Genomic DNA, 20,951 nt, shown 5'->3' on the forward strand with positions numbered 1-20,951 from the left:
ATATGAAGGGGCGTTCCGTTCCTATTGGGCCTTTTTGGGTACTGCCGGGGGGGAGCTTTGGGGTCTGGAAGAGTGTGTAGTGAGATTCTTGCTCTCCTTACGTCAGGCAGGCAAGTCAGTAGCTACGGCCCAGAGGCATCGGGCTGCCATTTCCTTCATGGCGAGGGCCCATGGGATCCAGGACCCGACAGCGTCTTTCGTTGTGCAGAAAGCGCTACGTGGGTGGCAACGCCTTGAGGGTCGCAGAGTAGACGATAGGCACCCGATAGGTCTGGATAGGTTGGCCCTGTTATTATCCGTGCTACCGGTAACATGTTCATCCCAGTACGAAGCAGTATTGTTCCGAGCCGCATTTGCATTAGCATTCCATGGGGCTATGCGGGTAAGCGAATTAGTGGCAAAGAACAAGCGGGATACGATGGGGGGGACTGTGCCGGGAACACATTCAGGTCAGGGAGGAGACAATGACGGTCTCGTTTGTCAGGTCCAAATCCGATCAGGATGCAATCGGGGACTGCGTAATCATCCAGAGGAGCCCCGGGTCTGCCATGTGCCCTGTTGGGTGCGTAGAGGAATATTTAGCGCAGAGGGTGGCAGCATGGGGGGGGACCTTGTTAAGACACGCTGACGCCACCCCACTGACGAGGTTTCAGTTTCAGCGGGTGCTTGCGATGTCGATTTCTGCCGCGGGCTTGAACCCCGGCGACTTTGGGACCCATTCCTTTCGGATAGGGGCTGCTACGGAGGCTACAGCCAGGGGTCTGAATGTTGAACAAGTAAAACGTGTGGGGCGTTGGTCCTCGAACTGTTATAAGAGGTATGTGCGGTTGCACATGTTGTGAAGCTGTAATGATGTACTCACGCTTCTTGTTTTTGTTTGGTTTTCAGTTGCGCAAGCCTACGAGGCGGGGCGGACTGTCCAGTCGACCCGACACCTGGGGGCCAGCGGTCAGACATTACCGGCTGTGAAAAAGGAGGTGTGGGTCGTGGGCCACTCATACGTGAGGCGTGCCGCGGACGTATTCAAAGCAGGTGACATGATTCACGTGGCTGGGGAATACGGGTACAGTGTGTCCTTCTACGGAAAGGGCGGGCTCTGTATTGACCAGTTTCGATCATTTTTCGAGGGTTTGTTAAGGCGGATGAGGTCACCGCCGTCTGTAGTCATAGTACATCTTGGGGGCAATGATTTGGTGACCACTGGTAGACGACTTCTTCTTGAGGCGATGCTTTCCACGGTAAGTTGGTTGGCGAGAAGAGTTCCAGGGTGCACAATTGCATGGTCCCATATGATCCCACGGAAAGTGTGGCGGGGGGCTATTTCTGTTTCTGCTCTGAATCATTCAGTAAGGAAAATTAATAATAAAGTGAGTCGACTGTTGCGTTCAAGTACACTGCATTCTATTTCGCATGGTTGTATTAAAGGGGACAGTATGTATTCGGGGGATGGTGTTCATTTGTCCCGGATGGGGAACGAGTTACTCATAGGAGACCTGATAGCCTGACTAAAGACTTTATGACATGACCTTTAGGCAGGAGTGTTGTGGGGGGTCCGGATAGCCGGTCAACTATCCGGCCTGTGGCGGTAAGGTCATGATCGGTGAGCAGTAATTCGAAGATCCCTATGAGGGGGCGTCACCCATTACGGATGGGAGCGCGCGGGGGAGGTGGCCAATTGGCCCCTCAACGGGGAGGCGGTCCTGTCTAAGGAGAGGCCGCCGGAAGGAAAGGAAAGGTGGTCAAGGCCCCTTCCTGGATAGGAGGGGCTACGGCCCCTCCTGGGGAATTTCCCGGGGCCAGGACATCTGCGACGGCAGATGGGTAAGTTGTGTGGGGTGCGGGAGGGGGTTTACGCTACCTTTTTAGACACCTCACACGAGTCCTCGAACGACCGTTAAATGGCGTCGAGTTTATTGGGGCCCCCGTCAAGTACAAAGGGAAATTGGTAGATGCACTTGAGGTACGCCTCTGTGCGGTCGCTCCTCTCACAAGTGAGGGGGGTATTTCTGGTTTAGGGATCTGACACCGGTTACGACCTTGCCGTTGGCCCTTAACGTTAGGATGTACAATTTCAAGTCAAATGTTTTGTAGGATGTTAGTTCGGCTAGGAGAACCTTTGTATTAGAGATCTGTTAAGGTTAGCCAAACATCGTAATGTGGAAATGAAATTGTACATTATATGAAACTGTTATTTTAATGTTTTCTTTTGTTTCATATTTTAATAAATACGGCTGGGAAGGGTGACTCCCTTCCCGCCTTCCAAAAGTTCAAGAACTGTTTCCGGTTTCCCAATTCTTGGGGATTGTGTTGAGAGGGGGTGGCGGGTATCTCGGCCATATGGAAAGGGGCGACCATTCGGTCCCCCCGAACGTATGGTGGAGTACCACGATCCCCCCGGGAAGCCATCTTGGGCGGGAGGCGAGTCTCGGCTGGTATGCCCGAAGCGGCGTAGCCGGGGCGCGCCTTTTTCCCGCCCTAGAGTGGGCTGGCCTAGACACCGACGCGGCCGGCCACGCCCTCGGAGGCAGGCGGGGGCGGGTTCACGCCCACCCTGAAGACGGATAAAAGGAGCGGAAGCCAAGAAAGCATCCTCTTGTTCCTGTGCTCTGAAGCTGCACCTCCCCGCTGCACGTGAGCTCGAGACGGAACGAAGAGCAATTTTGACCCACCCACCAGCCCCTGAGGACAGCGATTCGTTGTGAATACAGTTGATATAGTATCTTTTTTGTTTTCTCTGTTTTCTTACAGGTTGTGATGATTGTCGTGAAATTTCTTAAAGATGCAATAAAGATTGGTTATTTTCAGTATGTTTTGCAAATAAAGTAATTTTGAGCAAGGATTGATCAGTATTTACGCTTGATAATAAATGGTGTTTTGCTTTGTAAATCTTAGTAACTTAGGTAGAATTGTCGTATTTATTTTGGTCGGGCGGTAAGGTCATGATCGGTGAGCAGTAATTCGAAGATCCCTATGAGGGGGCGTCACCCATTACGGATGGGAGCGCGCGGGGGAGGTGGCCAATTGGCCCCTCAACGGGGAGGCGGTCCTGTCTAAGGAGAGGCCGCCGGAAGGAAAGGAAAGGTGGTCAAGGCCCCTTCCTGGATAGGAGGGGCTACGGCCCCTCCTGGGGAATTTCCCGGGGCCAGGACATCTGCGACGGCAGATGGGTAAGTTGTGTGGGGTGCGGGAGGGGGTTTACGCTACCTTTTTAGACACCTCACACGAGTCCTCGAACGACCGTTAAATGGCGTCGAGTTTATTGGGGCCCCCGTCAAGTACAAAGGGAAATTGGTAGATGCACTTGAGGTACGCCTCTGTGCGGTCGCTCCTCTCACAAGTGAGGGGGGTATTTCTGGTTTAGGGATCTGACACCGGTTACGACCTTGCCGTTGGCCCTTAACGTTAGGATGTACAATTTCAAGTCAAATGTTTTGTAGGATGTTAGTTCGGCTAGGAGAACCTTTGTATTAGAGATCTGTTAAGGTTAGCCAAACATCGTAATGTGGAAATGAAATTGTACATTATATGAAACTGTTATTTTAATGTTTTCTTTTGTTTCATATTTTAATAAATACGGCCGAGAAGGGTGACTCCCTTCCCGCCTTCCAAAAGTTCAAGAACTGTTTCCGGTTTCCCAATTCTTGGGGATTGTGTTGAGAGGGGGTGGCGGGTATCTCGGCCATATGGGTTTGTGTCAAGAATCCCTGTTTAGTGGGAAAAGGCTCCTCCAAATTCAAAGAACCAATACAAGTTTGTGAACTCAGGAAAAAATGCTGCCAAGCTATCTGACGGTATTTTGTGGAACATTTCTCACTCAGCACTTGACCCTAGTGTTTGCAAAGATGTCAATGGCAGAAGCAGTTGTAATCAATCAACCAAACAAGGTAATGGGGGGATATGCATGGAGTTTTGAGGAGGAGCGTTCATACTGAATTTACACTGAGCAAGTGGAAAGATTTCATTTTTGATTGAGTTTTTTTCTATTTGTTGAATTTTTTTTTTTTTTTTTTAGTCGTAGGAAGGGGTATTGCTTATATTTCTCTTAGGTTTTGTAACATTTTACCTTGGTTAAGATACTTCTCTCACTTGTTATTTATAGTTCTGTTCTCTAACCTCTTTTCCTTCAATTGCACTGTTATTATATTCTTCAATGTTTCTTTCATTATTTGTTATTCCTTGTAAAGAGGGAGAAGTGTGGTGATGTGAGTCTGGAGTGCTGCTCCATCGTGGAACTCCAGACCCTCTGGGATTCCAGGACGGGCAGTTATCTCTGGGCCCCTGTAGGAGAGACATGGCGTTATGCTGTCGCAGTTAAGAAAAGCTTCAAACCCACTGAAGACGTGTCGGAGTGTACTTCAAGGACCTAATGTGATTGATGTATGTACACTCACTATTTATTAAGTGGACTCCTGAGGAACCTGGGAATCCTAGTGACCGCATCAGCTATGTGCAAGTCTTGGCTGAAACTTACCTCGGAGCTTCTTACCTGCTCGCGCTCTGGCTCGCTCTCCTGCTCACGTTCTCCCCCAGCTGCTAGCCTGCGCTGCCAGTACATTGTTTCTACAGCAGTGCCCGGGTATAAAGCAGAAACAGGATCAACTGGCAGCTGCTCATCTCCATATGCAAATGTGGGGCCATAGAAAGTTCCTGGAGCTAATGGTGCAGCCTTTGTGTTACTAAAAGGGAATTGAGGGAGGTGTGAATATGGTCTTGTTGCTTGGCAGGGAGCGCGCAGGATGCACAAGAGCCACAGCTGAGAATTATTTGAAATCCCTTCTCAGACCTCCAGTTTGTAATTGTCGACCTTTATAACTACTTTTGATAGTATTTGTTAATAAGTAAATACCTGTCTCTGCAAAACCAAGCGCAGCAGTCAGCTGCCGCAGCCACGGCCTCATGATTTATACTGAGGGGAGCGGCCTGTGTGCGGGTTCAGTCAGTAAAGCAGACTTGAAACTGCTGTGTGACACATGCACCCCTACCACTGTTTGCCGGCCACCTCCTTGCCCATCCATCAGCAGGGGGAGTCGTGTGTGGTGACCGCAGTGGTATCAGCCCTGGTCTCACCGCAGTCTTTAATAATTCACAAAATCAGATGCTCTGACCATTGCAACCCCCTGCCCCCTCTACTCACAGCGACCCCACTGCACTTCATTCCACAAGATGAAGTCAAACGTTTTGTTCACAGGATGAACTTGCTGATTATTGCGAACTACAAACTATTTGAGTTTCACGGAAGCCTGTTAATCCTCATTGTGCTCTATATTGTAAACAAATTATTTCTGCTTGTGGACTTTTAAATCCTGCAAACGTGTTTCTACTTTTTGGAGGATGAAATTGGTCGTTGTTGCAGACTGAGATGATCCCATTGCAAGAAATTTTAAGATTACTCAAAAGTCTTAGGGGCAGATTTACAAGCCCCTTGCGCCTCCTTCCACCGCCATTGCGTCACTTTTTTGTTGCAACGGTGGCACAAACAATGCAGCCAATTTACAACGTGGCACATCGAGATAGATGCGTCACGTTGTCTAGCCCTATGTCACATTATACCTGCTCCAGGTATAATGTATACAGGGTGGTCGTTCCCACGCAAAAAGCCATGTAGAACTGACACAGTGACATTTACAACATTTTAACTGCGTCACTCTACGCCTTCACTGCATCAAAATCCCTACGCCTGCTCAGACCAGGCGTAAAGAATGACGCAGGGCTTTTTGTATGGGACTCACCTATCTGTTGTGCCAAATGCTGGAGTTGCGTCACTTTCATGAGCAACTCCAGCAGTGTGCCACTTTTGAGCCAACAGATGCGTCAGTATTTCTGACACATCTGTTATTCCTTGTGCCGTGGAGCACTGTATTGTAAATACAGCGCATCCATGGCGGCGCAAGGACATTTGGTACTGGCACAGGGAAACTGATACAAAGATGCGTCAGTTCCTTGTAAATCTGCCCCTTAGATGTTTTAAGGTGATATTAGGCAACCAAGCGCACTAATGATTAAGTTTTTATCACATTCTTTTTTAGAATGTACCAATTACTATAGAAGAAGTAGCTTAAATTTTAACTGATTATTATTATGTTAGCATTCTACCAAGATGATGGGTTTGAATGCTGGCGTGGGGTGACCTTCTGGCTTGATAAATGCAGGCTTAAATATTGCAAATACGCCAATATTACTTTGTTTGAACTGTATCATGCAGTGTTTAGACCTGTAGAATCACTATGTGATTTTAAAATCTTAATGTAGGCCTGCCTTTGAAGTAAGTGTATGACTGGATTTATTTCAGCATCCGTCAGTTCGGTTCAGAACTAGTTTGTTTCGTTGCACGTTTGTAATGTCAGCGTTCGTAATATATCACCTGTGCGACCGCATTTTTCTAAAAATCAGAATATATTGCAAATGATTTAATAGATGAGGTTTTTCTACACAAATGATAGAGTTGGCAGGGTTACAGAACACTTTATTCGTTTGTGGGGAGCCAGCCTAATTATGCATCCAACTTATATCATATTATTTGAAGTAAAAAAATACAATGATACTATTATAATTCTATTTTTCAAAATTTAACTTTTTCTATCTACAGTAATCTACTTGAAATCACACACATGTTCTGAACAAACACAATTGATACAAAACATTCATGAAGAAAAGTATCTGAACCAATGTCCTCCTTCATATACATTTAATTCTCAATGGGACATAAGGTTTTTCCGTGTCCTCCAATTTTTTGATGAAAATGTTCTGCATATAAAGAACGAATCACTGAAGCCCATACAGCCAACAAATGTTTCGCGGTGGTGAGACGCTTCTTCTGGGCATAAGAGACTTTGGACCAGATGTACGACGGGATTTTGCATGCGCAAACGGGTTTGTGACCCATTTGCGCATGCAAAAATCCTCTGGTCATGTACTAACACTAGTTTGCCACTCGCAAATAAATTGCGACTTGCAAAATAGAGTTTAGGGGCTCGCTAATAGGAAGGGGCATTCCCTTCTTAATTTCTCACTGACAAGCCATGTACGAATGTTTTGCTACCGCACCACCCTCTTCTAAAGGGTGGTAATGCAATCGCAAAGGTAAAGTGGTCCCCCGGGACCCCTTCCACTTTGCAAATGGAGGGATAAATATTTTTCACTGGCAGGCATGGTCCCATGGACTTCTACCTGCCCTTAAAAAATGAAACTAAAACATTTCATTTGAATTTTTTAAAAATGCATCCCGTTTTCCTTTAAGAAAAACGGGCTGCATGTAAAAAAAGAAAACATGCTTTATTTAATAGCAGTCCCAGACATGAAGGTCTGCTGATCCCAGCAGGCCACCATACCTGGGAGGGCCAGCCATTTGCAATGTGTTTGCAAATTGGGAGTGCCTCATGAATATTGATGAGGCATGCAATTTGCGACCCCATTGAGAATCGCAAACTGTGTCTTAGACACTGTTGTACACTGGAAATTGCGACTCACAAATTGCAAGTCGCAAACTGTCACAATTTGTGAGTCGCAATTTCCAATAGTCATACATCTGGCATAAAGTTATGAATCTTCAAGACAGCACTCCATCTCAATCCTTCCTCTTTTCCAACCGAATATAGTTAAATGTAAATTTTCAGTCAGTAGGGTTACTGCCGAGGTGGGTGGCAGTCTGCGCAGGGCCACTCCGCAGTAGTGTATCCCAAACTAATTCTTACAGAAGGCAGACACACAACGCGTAGACCAAGTCGGAACAATGTACCACAATTTAAAAATGTGCTATCCAATTTGCAGGTATGAACTCGTACCTGCACTGGGGACAGTGCTGCATGTATAGTCAAATTGGCAGTTTTAAACTTGTTCAATAAAGGGACCAGCCTGACTTCATAGAGGAGGAAAGATTCCCTCTCCTACACACACATGTACAGTGTGTGACCGTACACACCTGCAGGGGTATGCCTTGGGGGTCCTTCGGGAAGCGAGTGCCCCCTCCAGAGCAGCTAGGGAGCTCTCTCTATGCCACTTCCTAGCCATCACATCACCCGTTTTGAAACTCTAACCTGGTCTGGGGGGCCCCAAAACACACACCTTTGTGTTACAGCTCCAAGAGCCATAAGATAAAGCATAATCAGTTGGAAAACTATGAAGTCCTTAACAGTGTTCTCGGGCCTTAAGTTTATTCTCTTACACTTCATTTTTTATTGACTTTAGCTTTACAGATGTTTAGAATGAAATCGTATAGGACTTCAGATAGGCAAATACTATTGTCATACTCCGCTTTAAAGTATAACCTTATTCTCCTAAAATAAATGGTGAAATATATGTATGTAGCAACTGGTGTGCGTCTGGACATGTCACAAATGTAGTTTTTATTCCTGCAGATTCTAGCCCCGGCAGTGGTCCAAAATGTGAATTTCAATACATCTTTAAATTGAATGAAATCATTAATCAGGAGGCTGTGATGAACATGCCACTGCATCAAATCTCGGTTATTCCTGCTCGAGATGGCAGTTTTTGTAAAATCAAGACGAAAGACAAGGAGAAAGAAGAACAGGTAAACACGAATGTTTCACTTGACCAGTTAGTCAGTCAGTCAAGTAATCTTTATTTCGGTCGTAGACCATAAAAGATACATATTAACCATTCATAACATTGCTAAAAGACACGAACCAATGACAATAAATATATATAAAAATATAAAAAATAAAAACTGTACAGCATTGGGAATACATAGATTAACAATTCATATGTGGTATCTACAAGCTATAAAGATTTTCTACAAAAAGCTTCTTCTCCTGCGTTAGTTAATAACCATAGCTTATCTCACCATAATTTAGTAATCGGGAGCATATCAACTGCTTTCCATATGAGATCAAGGCGTGGTTCCATACCATCTGATGTGGAAATTTGAAGCTCTTAAGAGTCCTTGAGTATTGGAGCTATATTTTTTGTCGATTCCATGGATCATATTAGCAGTCACTCACCTGCAGATCTTCAACCCCCTGTGTGTTGTCCCTCCTGAGGTGTAAAGCCGGGAGGTTGTGCTGTGTGCCTGCGTGTCTGGACCTTTTTATTTTCGCTCTCACCTTCCTCTTTTAAAAAATCGCCGCATTTTAGATTTACATAATTTGCACTTTACATAGAGGAAAATATTGCACCTTGCCCTCAGACCTCCTGGCAGTTGTTGGCCCGTGCCCCGCATTTGCTGCTGATTTTCCGGTGCTCAGCCGATTTTGGCGCTGAGTCACACGGACCCGGAGCATAGTGGCTGCCATCTTGGGGGAAGGTTCAACCTGCAGCGCTCTAGTCCACAGTGCATAAAAGAGCCCCCAGCCAAGCTCGTGTCTTGCTGTGTGTTGTCCCTCCTGAGGCGTAAAGCCGGGAGGTTGTGCTGTGTGCCTGCGTGTCTGGACCTTTTTATTTTCGCTCTCACCTTCCTCTTTTTAAAAATCGCCGCATTTTAGATTTACATAATTTGCACTTTACATGGAGGAAAATATTGCACCTTGCCCTCAGACCTCCTGGCAGTTGTTGGCCCCGTGCCCCGCATTTGCTGCTGATTTTCCGGTGCTCGGCCGATTTTGGCGCTGAGTCACACGGACCCGGAGCATAGCGGCCGCCATCTTGGGGGAAGGTTCAACCTGCAGCGCTCTAGTCCACAGCGCATACAAGAAATGAAAATGCCTCCGCGTAGCGGACTCGCCGGACCTGCTCCGGAGTGCGCAGAGTCCTGCCCATCTGCGCCCGTCCGCGCCTGTTTGTCGCCTCTCGCCAGGGCCCTGGAGAAACTAGGAAAGGTGAACTTATGTATTCTAGGCATGACTTACTAACTTTCAAATGTCTGAAAGATGGCTGTACTAAATTCAACCTTTCACAGAGCAAAACTCACCTTACCTTCCCTTGTGGCTTCTCCCTGCCAACACCCTCACTGCCACCGCCTCTCTTCAAAGCCACTAGGTAACAAATTAGGCTGGGCCAACTAAATGTAAGGTCCATGCAGAAACATCACCTGGAAATTCACGAACTACTTTCCAACCACACCCTAGACATTTTATTCCTAACAGAACTAACTTGGCTGAAGAATGAAATGGATTCAGTTGACAACCTAGCTACCCCCAAGGGATACACAACGTACACCCTAAATAGACACACCAGGGGCGGCGGGATAGCGATGATGGTAAAATCCCATCTCACCTGCACTTTCACAAGGTTAGAAATTGAAGACTGTGAATGCGCCCGATACAATAATAAAATTAATTCCCAACTTACCCTTGTGGGTCTTCTGATCTACAGACCCCCGGGAGCAGACACAAACTTCATATCATCTCTCCTTGAGAACGTGTGCTCTTTGGCTATCGGAACTGCTAATTTCACTATCATCGGGGACTTAAATATCTATTTTGATATTACCACCGATAATAAGATCAATACTTTGATAGCTGACTTAGCCGCCCTACAGCTCTGCCAACTTGTGAGCGGACCCACTCACAGTGGCGGACATCTCCTAGACCCGATCTTCTCCAACCTGATCAATACGACTGTAGAATCACCTATCCCCATGACTTGGACAGACCACTGTTTAGTGACTATGATACTGTCCACTGGGGGCGACCCGCACATAAATCCCGGCCAGCAGGTTCAGAAAAGACCATGGAAAAAGCTCTGTATTGAGGAATTCTACGCTCTCCTCACTACTGACCCCCCTATTCTTAGTGAGGACCCTAATTTAGGGTATGACAGTTTTTGCGACTGGATCAACAGGGCCTTAGATACGTTGATCCCTGCGAAGTGGATCAAGGCACGATCTCATGAATCCAGCCCATGGTTTAATGACGAGCTTACCTTACAAAGAAAGGAATTAAAAAAAGCAGAACGTAGATGGAGAAGGGACTACGATCCTACGCTCAAGACTCTGTATGTCCAGTTACAAAAAAGTTATCACAGTAACATATGTAGGATACGAGCAGCATACTATGCTACTGAGATTAACAATAGCCAGAATGCATCCAAAACTATTTTTAGAATATTGAAAGAGCTCAGTACCAAAAAAACTGTAGACAACCCTAGCACCTCACCCGCATTATGCAACAACTTGGCCTCTTTTTTCATGGACAAAATCCAGAAAATGTATAACTCCTTCCCGGCTACTTCTCAATTCACTCCCACAGCAGACCCGAATAGGCCCAAACTTTCCACCATTCCGGCACTTAGCCAAGAAAACCTTCTGACACTATGTAATAAAATTAAATCAGGCTCGCCTGCAGACCCCCTCAAACCTGAACAATTCAGAGAAGCAGGCGAGATAATACTTGGCCCCCTTAGAGACATTATAAACCTGTCTTTTCTTACGGCCAGTATTCCCGCCAGTTGGAAGCAAGCATGGGTCTCCCCCATCATAAAGAAACCCACGCTTGACCCTAACCTACCCGAAAATGTCAGGCCCATTTCTCTACTTCCTTGGCCAGCCAAAGTGGCGGAAGCCCATGTTAATTCCACCTTGACCAACTTTCTGGTGTCTAACTCCATTCTAGACAGTTCCCAACATGGCTTCCGGGCCGGTACCAGCACCGAAACAGCCCTCCTGAGTGTCATTGAACATCTTCAGACTATACTTGACTCAGGAGGAACAGCAGCACTGATCCTTCTAGATCTCAGTGCTGCCTTCGATACTGTCTCACACAAAGTGCTGATGTCCAGACTGGAGGAAGCAGGGGTATCTGGCGAGGCCCTTAGCTGACTCAAGGCTTTTCTGTCAGATAGATCCTTTAGGGTCTCCATCCCGCCATACCGCTCCAAAGAATGTCCCATTGAACAGGGAGTGCCCCAGGGGTCCGCCCTCAGCCCCACCTTATTTAATGTATTCGTTCAACCTCTGCCAGAGGTAGCCAGGAAGCGCGGGTTGTCACTAGTGTCCTACGCCGACGATACCCAGCTGGTGGTAGCACTGAAAGACGAGAGCGGCCTGAGTGCGCAGAATTTCAAACAGACTCTCGCCGACATCACCAGCTGGATGACATCAAACTACCTTAACTGGTGGCCTGAGACTCTGGGACATCCACCGGTGCCCAAAAATGTTGTAAAAAACTTAGGAGTATGGGTGGACTCTGCCTTGAACTTTACCCATCATACGAAAAAAGTGGCGGCCACATGCTTCGGGATTTTACGTAACCTAAGGCCTATCTTAAAATATTTTGATCACCATACCCGCCATTGGTGGTACAATCAGCCATTGTCTCATGGCTGGACTTAGCTAGTTCCCTGCTGCTAGGAACTAACGTAGCAGAGAAAGCCAGAATGAAGCAAGTCCAAAATGCCGCTGCAAGAGCTCTGACGGGCCTCCCCCGCCACAAGTCTGTTACAAATACTCTCAGGAATCTACACTGGCTTCCGGTAGAAAATAGGATTAATTTTAAAACTCTATGCCTCGCTTTTAAAATCCTGAAATCTGCCTCCCCCCCATGCTGTACCCACTCCTCTCATCTTATGTTCCTCGACGGACTTTACGGTCGGAGGGACAGAACTTGGCCACTGTGCCTCGCATCAAATTACTCGGATGGGCGGTCTCTCATTTAGATACCTAGCAGCTAATCTCTGGAATGAACTTCCAGCCCAGATTCGTGGGCTGAAGGATCTTCTATCCTTCAGAAAAGCCATCAAAACTCACCTCTTCCGTTAGTTATGTTATTTCACCTGCAGTTCCGTCAGCAGCAGCCTCCTCTGGATACGAACAGCTAGCGCCGGGATGCCCCTTGGCTGGGGCAGCCGTGAGCTATACAAGCATATATAACATAACATAACATAGTAAAGAAGCGCCATATACCACTGGTCCTTGATAATAAGTCAGTTTTTCCATTGCATAGATGGGCCATAAATGCCAGCCATCCTCCCATCGATTAAATCTTGGTCTCGTAACTCAGAAGGCTGATGGTCATCAGGCTGGGGGTTAAGTGGGGGGGTGCATGCACAACGCTTCTTGGGCTTCCTGGGGCATTCAGGCAGCAATTCTCTTGTCTAGATGAGTGAAATGAAGTCAGAGCAGGAAGCCCCAGTGATTCGGGACCTTATGGCTTTGCAAATGGTTAGTAACGTCTTTGAAATCCTTACAGCGAACCATGTATGGGCTCCATTGCAACCTTCCTTTAACTCTGGCCAGCTCCTACAGGGATCAATAGGAACTCAGCATAATATCTTACGCTGATGGCACCCAGCTCATCCTCTCCCTCACCAAGGTTTCCAACATCACCAGACAAAGGGCCATATGTATCTTAGTTCCATTTTGCGATGTCTAAATAGCGATTTTTAAGGAATCGCTATTTAGAAATCGCAAAGCGGTATGTATGTAAAGAAATCGCATTTTTTTTGCGATTCCTTAATCTTCCTTATTTGCGAATTCGCAAGTTGCCATTTCGCAAATAAGGAATAATTTCCCATTCATTCCTATGGGCCAGGTAGCCCATAGGAATGATTGTGAAATGCGTTTCATTTTGCGATTCGCAATTTGCTAATCGCAAAATGAGATTCATTGCAAGGGTGCAGGGGTGTCTCAAGGACACCCTGCTGCACCCCTGAAATCAGCATGTGTGTGCATATGGCGCACATACATGCCCTATGGGCATGTTTCTGCGTCACATGCCACATTAAAAAATGCCAATTTGTGCATTTTTACATGAAATCGCAAATTACCACCAATTGAAAGTTGGTGGTAAATTGCGATTTCTTAAGCTTAATTCGCTATAGAAAAATGCTATAGCAAAATAAGGAATCGCAAATTTATGCGATTCCTTATGATGCAATTTTTTAATACATATCCAAAAATGCAAAACAGCCTTTTGCGATTCGCAAAGGCCGGAATTCGCCGAATTCCGGCCTTTGCGAATCGGAAAAGGGTTGATACATATGGCCCAAAGTTTCCAGGAAGGAATAAAGGATGTCCTGGATGAGCAGCAGATGCCTGAAGCTCAACCCGGTTAAAACGTAAGTCCTCATCCTCTGATCCACTCCTTCCACGTGGGATGACACCTGGTGGCCCCTGCCCTTGGCAACCCTCCCACACCCACGGATCACGCCTGCAACCTCAGCATCGTTCTTAACTCCTCCCTCACCATAAACCAACAGGTCAGCTACGCATCTTCCTCGTGCTTTACCACCCTCCGCATACTTCGCAAGACCTTCAGATTGATCTCCCCAAATCCAGAAAGACTGTTACCCATGCACTCATAATCAGCAGACTGAACTACGGGAACACCCACTTCAACAAATCTCTATTTGACAAACTCCAGACCATCCAGAACGCAGCAGCCAGACTCTTCCTCAGTGTGCCAGGACAAGATCACATCACCAAGCACCTACGAGACCTCCACTGGCTCCCCGTTGAAAAGAGTGACTTTCAAGCTGCTCACACACACTTACAAATCCCTCCTCAGCACCGGCCTCCAAACCTCAATGAAAGAATCTCCTTCTACTCCCCAAGAGAAATCTCCACACTTTTCCCTGGCCGAAATCCCTTCTATCCGCAGAGCTAGAACAGGAGGAAGAGCCTTCTCCTACATCACAGCCAAGACCTGGAACAAACTCTCCCTCAGCATGAGATGAACCCCCACACTGCAAGCATTCAGGGAGAGCCTCAAGACCAGGCTCTTCGGATGAATCGGACCTGCCCAAATTCCCCCCGCAGCTTGAGGCCTTCACGAGTGATTAGTTCGCTTTACAAATCCCTGATTGATTGATCGATTGAAACTCCCAACCAACACCTAATATTGTATAAAATATCAGCATCCCCGACACTCTCAGCAAGTATGATTTCCAAATAGGGCATCCTAGCATATATTATTTCAGGCATCTTACCTTCTTGACTAGTATTCCCCACATTAATCTTCTGCTTTCATTAATGCTTATGGTTACAAGTATGACATTATGATATAAGCAGGGTCACTGGAATTACACACCAGGGGAGGGCCAAATTATGCGGCAGAATTGAGGAAATTATGCGGCAAGAAAAGAATTATTGTACAGCATAGTGTGGCACATTTTATATTCGTATTACTTAATTATTTTGACATTTTTACACTTGTTAACACTGTCTGGGGATTGGTTGCACCTAATTAGTGCCAGTTTAACACCCTTTTATAGTAATAAGCAACATTGTAAAGAGCCTTCCACTGAGTGGCAGCACTTGTTGCTGAGGTTTTAGAAACGTTTGAACCGTTTGAACTACAAACAAAATTAACTTTTTGCTAACATCTTCCAATTATGCATTAGATGATGGATTATGTGCCAAATGCGGCAAATCTATAATTAAGTGAAAAATGCAGAGGCCAAACAATTGCATATTTCCAGTGGCCCTGGATGTAAGGCTTTTCCACACCCTCCGCATACAGGAGTGATTGGCATTTAAAGTCTTTAATTATCTACACGTTCTTCATATTACCACAGATACAGTCAATTAGAGTAGCCTAGGCCGCCCCTTGGAACATTCTCTTAGCTGAATTCCTTCCAAGAAATCTCCCTTTTATTGTATGGAATCCATATTCCTCCAAAAATTATTTAGCCTTTTGCCTTTCTTTATCATATGTTTTATCTGTACTAGAAATTTGTGCAATTCTCCCAGACCTCCTGTTCTAAAGAAATTTTGATCCATTATGGGATCCACATTTGTTCTAGCTCAAGGCCTCCGAAATTGAAAATTGTTTGAGAGCAACTAACTCTTTTTCTGCTCCTTGTAATAGCCAATAAGCTTACCCAGTTATCTGAAATTATCCACTGACTAACTCTCCTAGCATTGTAAAAATTAACCATAACAATCAGATTTTTCCTCATGTACTTTGAACATAGTTGCCCAGCGCTCAAGAACAGGTTTACTATTTAAGCTACACCTAAAAACTGTGGTAGTCATCTGCCGTCGTTTTGCCTGTTTGTAAATCTTCACCTTTGAGAAAATGCCCCTTTTAGTTTTGTCCCCCCATTCTTTTGCTGAGTTTTATTGCTGGCTTTTAGACTGCGCAGATTGGGGCTCTACCGTCCAGTGCCTAGTTTATGTGCTCTGACCACCAAAAACGTGTAAAAATTGCCTCCGTCAGAGGTCACCTGCAGGGTCCACTCTGGGTACAATTGCAGCTGGTCAGTTGGATACTTGAGGAAAAAGACCAGTTGAAGTTTGTTGTCTCCATGTAGCTACACAGGTTAGCCAATTGACCGTTGGAATAGCCTTATTCTGTTCATCTTATCTTCCACAGGTCTAGAAATTGTATTCAGACGGGCTAGTGGTTAGGTCTATGTTTGTACAGTTCAATAGCCTTTGGGTGGGGTGTGACTCCTGGACCTCCCTAACTAATGGGGAAAATATTCCCATTGGCAACCGTACCCACTTTAGCAGCAAATCCTGTGTGTTTTTTGCAAACTGGCCTAGAAGGCACTACTTTAGAGGGAATTTAAGTTGGCACAAGGGTTGTGCCCTTGGAGGGTGCTTCAGTGCCTGGCCGGGGGTCTGTTTAGCTAAATGAGCAGTCCCTTCTCCTCTTGCTAAGCTACACCAAACAGGTTCTGGAACCAACTCCCTCTCCGACTGGGGTGGCACCCAACTGGCTACATTGGGCATAAAGAACAAAAGCTTCCCCTTACTTAGGGCTCATTGAAATCAAACACAAGAAGGGCATGTGGTGTCAGGCTAATTCAAACCTGCCCCCAGGAGTTTTAGGCTGGGAACAGGCAACTTTATAAAAGTCACTTTTCCTAAATATTTATTACAAATCTAACTTCAGTATTGAATTGGATTTTTACTAAATAATTGAACTTGTTCAGGTGGGGCAACTGCGGAAGGGGGAATCATATCAAAGTATATCCTGTTCACCTACACTCATACATGGGTCTAGTCCTGGCTTTAACAACAGTCAAAGCGAGCACGTGGCGAAAAACAAAGGAATCTTAAATGAGCCCAGATACGACGGAAAAAAGCAGGGCCAAAATCTAAAACTAGATCTATTATTCAGAATCCATGACCCTTGCATCAACCAGCTTCCCCTCCAGTTGTGATACAGGACATTGGCCAGGCGGAGCGAAGAGTGTTTGGGGAAAAGTTAGTAGAAAAAAAGAAACAAAAAAGAGGTGCCTATCTTCTGTCATCGCACCCTTCTGGGAGAGACTAAATATCCTCGAAAGGATGATTAAGGAACTAGTCTTCAAGAGAAATTCTACCTCTGCTCCCCCAGCTTTTCCATCCCCACATGATTCCATAAATCGTTTAAAAAACTCTAGCATCAGGGAAACCCATGGGGGGACTGACAACCAGCCCCCGATTTTACACAAGAACTCTGGTCCCAACCCGTCTTCAACCAAGCCCGCTGCTACAGTAAAGAGACCTGATACAGACCTGAGGGGTCTCCAGTCCCAGGCCAAACCCAGTCGTGGAGGGACAAAAGATTTGCCAGCCAACTCTGATCATTCTCACCCCAGCAGCCCTGTTGATTACATGCGCATCAAATTTACGCTTGCAGTCAGAGTGTTGCCCCTCTTAGCAGTTCTGGTGGCGGTACCTCCCGTCTCAGCGCACACAGTTGAAAATTACAAGGCTCTGAAAAATAAAGTTTTACAATGGCTAGGGAGAAACTCCGCACTGACTAATTGGTGAGGAGAATCGATTGGGTCAAGCCTTCTCCAAAGACATTGGAAAGGGACTGTATCGTGGTCAGCTGCAGGCTCCCAGAGTTGGCGCATTGTCTGATCAAATTTGATAGTAGGAGTGGGATTAAGGGTTCTCCCGATCTGCTCTCTGTTGTTCCTCTGGGTTACTTTTATTGAGTATTTGCACTATGTGACCAGAGGGAAAGGGCGATCTCCTTGCCTCACCCATGTGTAGACTCTGTGTGACCTCATGGGATCTTCACGTATAAGAGCTTCCAGATAGATTCTGTCAGAGTTGGATACAAATGAGCGACTTGATCCTTATGCTGCCCATTCCAAGGAAGAATGGCCTGTGACAAAAGACTATGCCAACCATAGTGCTCTCATGTAAGAGAGCTAGTTGCCATGTCACTGAGGGCAGGATAGGGTCATTACATGAAGGCTTGTTGGGTAGTGGGAACATCAGGGAGCCCCACGACTTTGATGATTTCTTCAAAGAACAACCCCCCTTCTGATCCAGATGGACGCCTTTCCAACTGAAGATAACCCTCCCACACAATGTATAAGGGGTTTGCAGGTCCTCTCCTGGAGTGTGGCAGGGATCCGCCAAAAGATGGTTCATTTTTGCCCAAACCTTTCACATCATATCTTGTCAGGGAACATGGGCCTTTGAACATATTACAATCAATGGGTTCAGGCCATTTTGTTCACCTGCTGTTCCTTCATCTGTTGGCAAGGGTAAGGGTGGTCTCCTAATCTTGGTATCAACCATACCATGTGCATGTACACAGGTATTCGTTATTAACCACCAAAAAGGATTTGGTGGTAAATAACGAATCCGTAAGGGCCTGTGGCACTGTTTAAAGTGCCACCTACATCTATATTTACCGATTCGTTAAATTTACCGATAAAGTATTTTACAGAATCGGTAAATTTACCGAATCGGTAAATATACCGATTCTGTAACTATAAGGCCCCCTACATGTCAAACAGCAAATACCGGTCGGTAACGGCCGAAATCGGCCGTTACTGACCGGTATTTCTCGTCCTACATCTGTCCCTAAGTCTGTTTTCTCACTCGCCAAAACACTTCGAGCTGAAGCGCCGTGACGTCACTGCATATACCTCACCAAACATCTTGTACATAGATTAGAATACACCCAAGACAATATATTCAACTATGCACCCTGAACGGGCACCCAAGAAACAGAGCAAATCGGAGCACTTTACGACTGTCAGGAGCTGAAGCACGATACAAATACATAAAGTACATCACACTGTCTGCTTATGTGCATCTGTTATTTCAAGGCAGCTTTCCTCCCCATGTAACATCACAGAAACCGCTGTCTTCAAGTCATATTTGAGCTGCTTCCACATCCACTGACTTTTCATTTTCCATTTGCTTCTTTTTTTGCATTACAAATCTCTCACCGGATTTCACATCATATAAAACTAGCTATATGTGGAGGAGTTACATGCAACAATGCCAAGTCTGCTCTTCAGCAGAGCTTATGAATTTACAATTTAGAAGGGAGCAGCAGTATGTTATTTCTTGCTAACACAAGAAGTAATGGTTTAAACGTCGCCTCCAACTTGCAGATCTTTTTCATAAACGCCTGAATATTTTGTTAAGCTATTGTTCCTCTTGCCATATTCTAAAATATTATCCCTGCATTCCGATACCTACTGCAACACTCTCATGATTGCTACCAACCATTTTCACCATCACTACTCATCACTTTCCCATCATCAACCGCTGCAGTTCTATGAGTGATACCCATCATTCTTGCATCATCCACCAGTGTCACCATCGCCACCCATCAGATTCTCACATCACATCAGGCTCACCATTGATATCCAACAAATGAACACAAAACGCACCAGTATCACCTACTGTTCTCTCTATAAAGTAAAGAGCAATTAGGAGGTGAACATATTTATTATTCTATTTCTGTTACTTCTGTATATTTGCATAGTTATGTTGCTTTTATATTTTCGGGTATTGGCCCATACAAACCAAAAGAAACTCAATTACCAAACGCTTTCACTGATAAAACGTCATACCTGTTGGCTCTTACAATACTTGAATTTTTGCAAGGAGACGATGGGTCTTCAAACTGTGGGTCACATCCTACTTAGGAGGAGAGAAGGGGGCATGGCGGCATGTCGTAGGGAGGAGGGCACAATTCACACACAAAAATGTTGCCGAACGATTTAGGCAGTTAGTTATTACATTGTTTAACACACACAACTACAGTTCTGGATTAATCAACGTCATTGAGCAAGCTTAGTTTTTTGTGTCTTTTTTGAACAGGCAGGAGCAGAAGCAGGCATTGGCAGAAAGAATTAATGTGGTCCAGGGTGGGCTTCTTAATGAGGAAGACACTGCTGATCTCTAAGCAACTTTGTAACCAAGAAAGTGGAAAATTAACCTCTATACAACTTTTTTATGATTTGCACAATTGAGCCTGCCTTATTTTAGACAAGCTTCCTTGGTAGGCATCACTAGACGAGGGAGAAGAGAGGCTTGAACCAATCAGTTCCCCACTAGCCAGTAATGAAAGTAAAGGTTTATTCTGCTGCAATAAGGCTTCATTGGTAGGCCTTGAGGTCATTAGACCTCTGATTCTATCCATCTAAGCGTCTCCAACAATGTGTGAAAAAGTGGAATTTAGAATTATCCAGTATTTGGGTGTCTTTCATAGATTCACATGCCTGAATCATTCCCCGTCGTCGAGACGGGAGCCTCCGGTATATAAAAAAGTAATGTCCTAAGACATGCATATAAAAGAATAGGCCTAAGGGTCTCACCTTAGTGTCCTATCTAGGTCCTTATGTAGGAAGGACCAAACAGGGTAGGCCCAAGGGTCCCACCTTGGTAGCCTATCTGTGTCCTTTTGTAAAAAGGACCAAAGTAAAGAGAAACAACCAATCAGCTACTACCTCCCTCTAGAACCTTCCTGTCAGGAGCCTCAGTCTCTCAGATTTTCTACCGCACGTTGTGCTAGGGAGTCTCCACCTGAGTTCTCCTCAGGAAACTTACTTTTCATCTAAATTCGATAGTTTTTTCGACTTCTTTGCTATGGCTGATAGCAAAAAGAGAGGACTCTTTCGAGCCTGTGCTTCTTGTGGCAAAAAGAGGCTTCACGTGGATGATGAACACGAGACCTGTTTATACTGTCTCTACCCTCACCACCAGGCCAAGGACTGCAGAATATGTCGTACTTTCTCCCATAAAACCCAGAAGGATCAGGAAGGACGTCTTCTGATATGGCTGAACAGACTTAAAAACAGGCCAGAAGGCGACTTGGTTTCTGAAGGTGAGAGCATGTCTGGCGCCTCGCAGTTTTCCTTGAAGAGGC

General features: G+C 45.6%; 1 protein-coding gene across 7 annotated transcripts in view; it reads left to right on the forward strand.

Moving 5' to 3' along the window:
• MARCHF8 (membrane associated ring-CH-type finger 8) overlaps nt 1–20,951 on the forward strand; it is a 713,145-nt gene that overhangs the window by 269,992 nt on the left and 422,202 nt on the right. For all 7 annotated transcript variants that reach the window (XM_086922313.1, XM_086922312.1, XM_086922310.1 and 4 more), the window contains one exon: nt 8,355–8,527. In XM_086922313.1, the coding sequence (XP_086778439.1) occupies nt 8,435–8,527 (93 nt within the window). In that variant the 5' untranslated portion in view covers nt 8,355–8,434. The remainder of the gene's footprint in view (nt 1–8,354; nt 8,528–20,951) is intronic.

The sequence above is a fragment of the Lissotriton vulgaris genome, chromosome 5 (assembly GCF_964263255.1).
Source record: "Lissotriton vulgaris chromosome 5, aLisVul1.2, whole genome shotgun sequence".
Lineage (NCBI taxonomy): Eukaryota > Metazoa > Chordata > Amphibia > Caudata > Salamandridae > Lissotriton > Lissotriton vulgaris.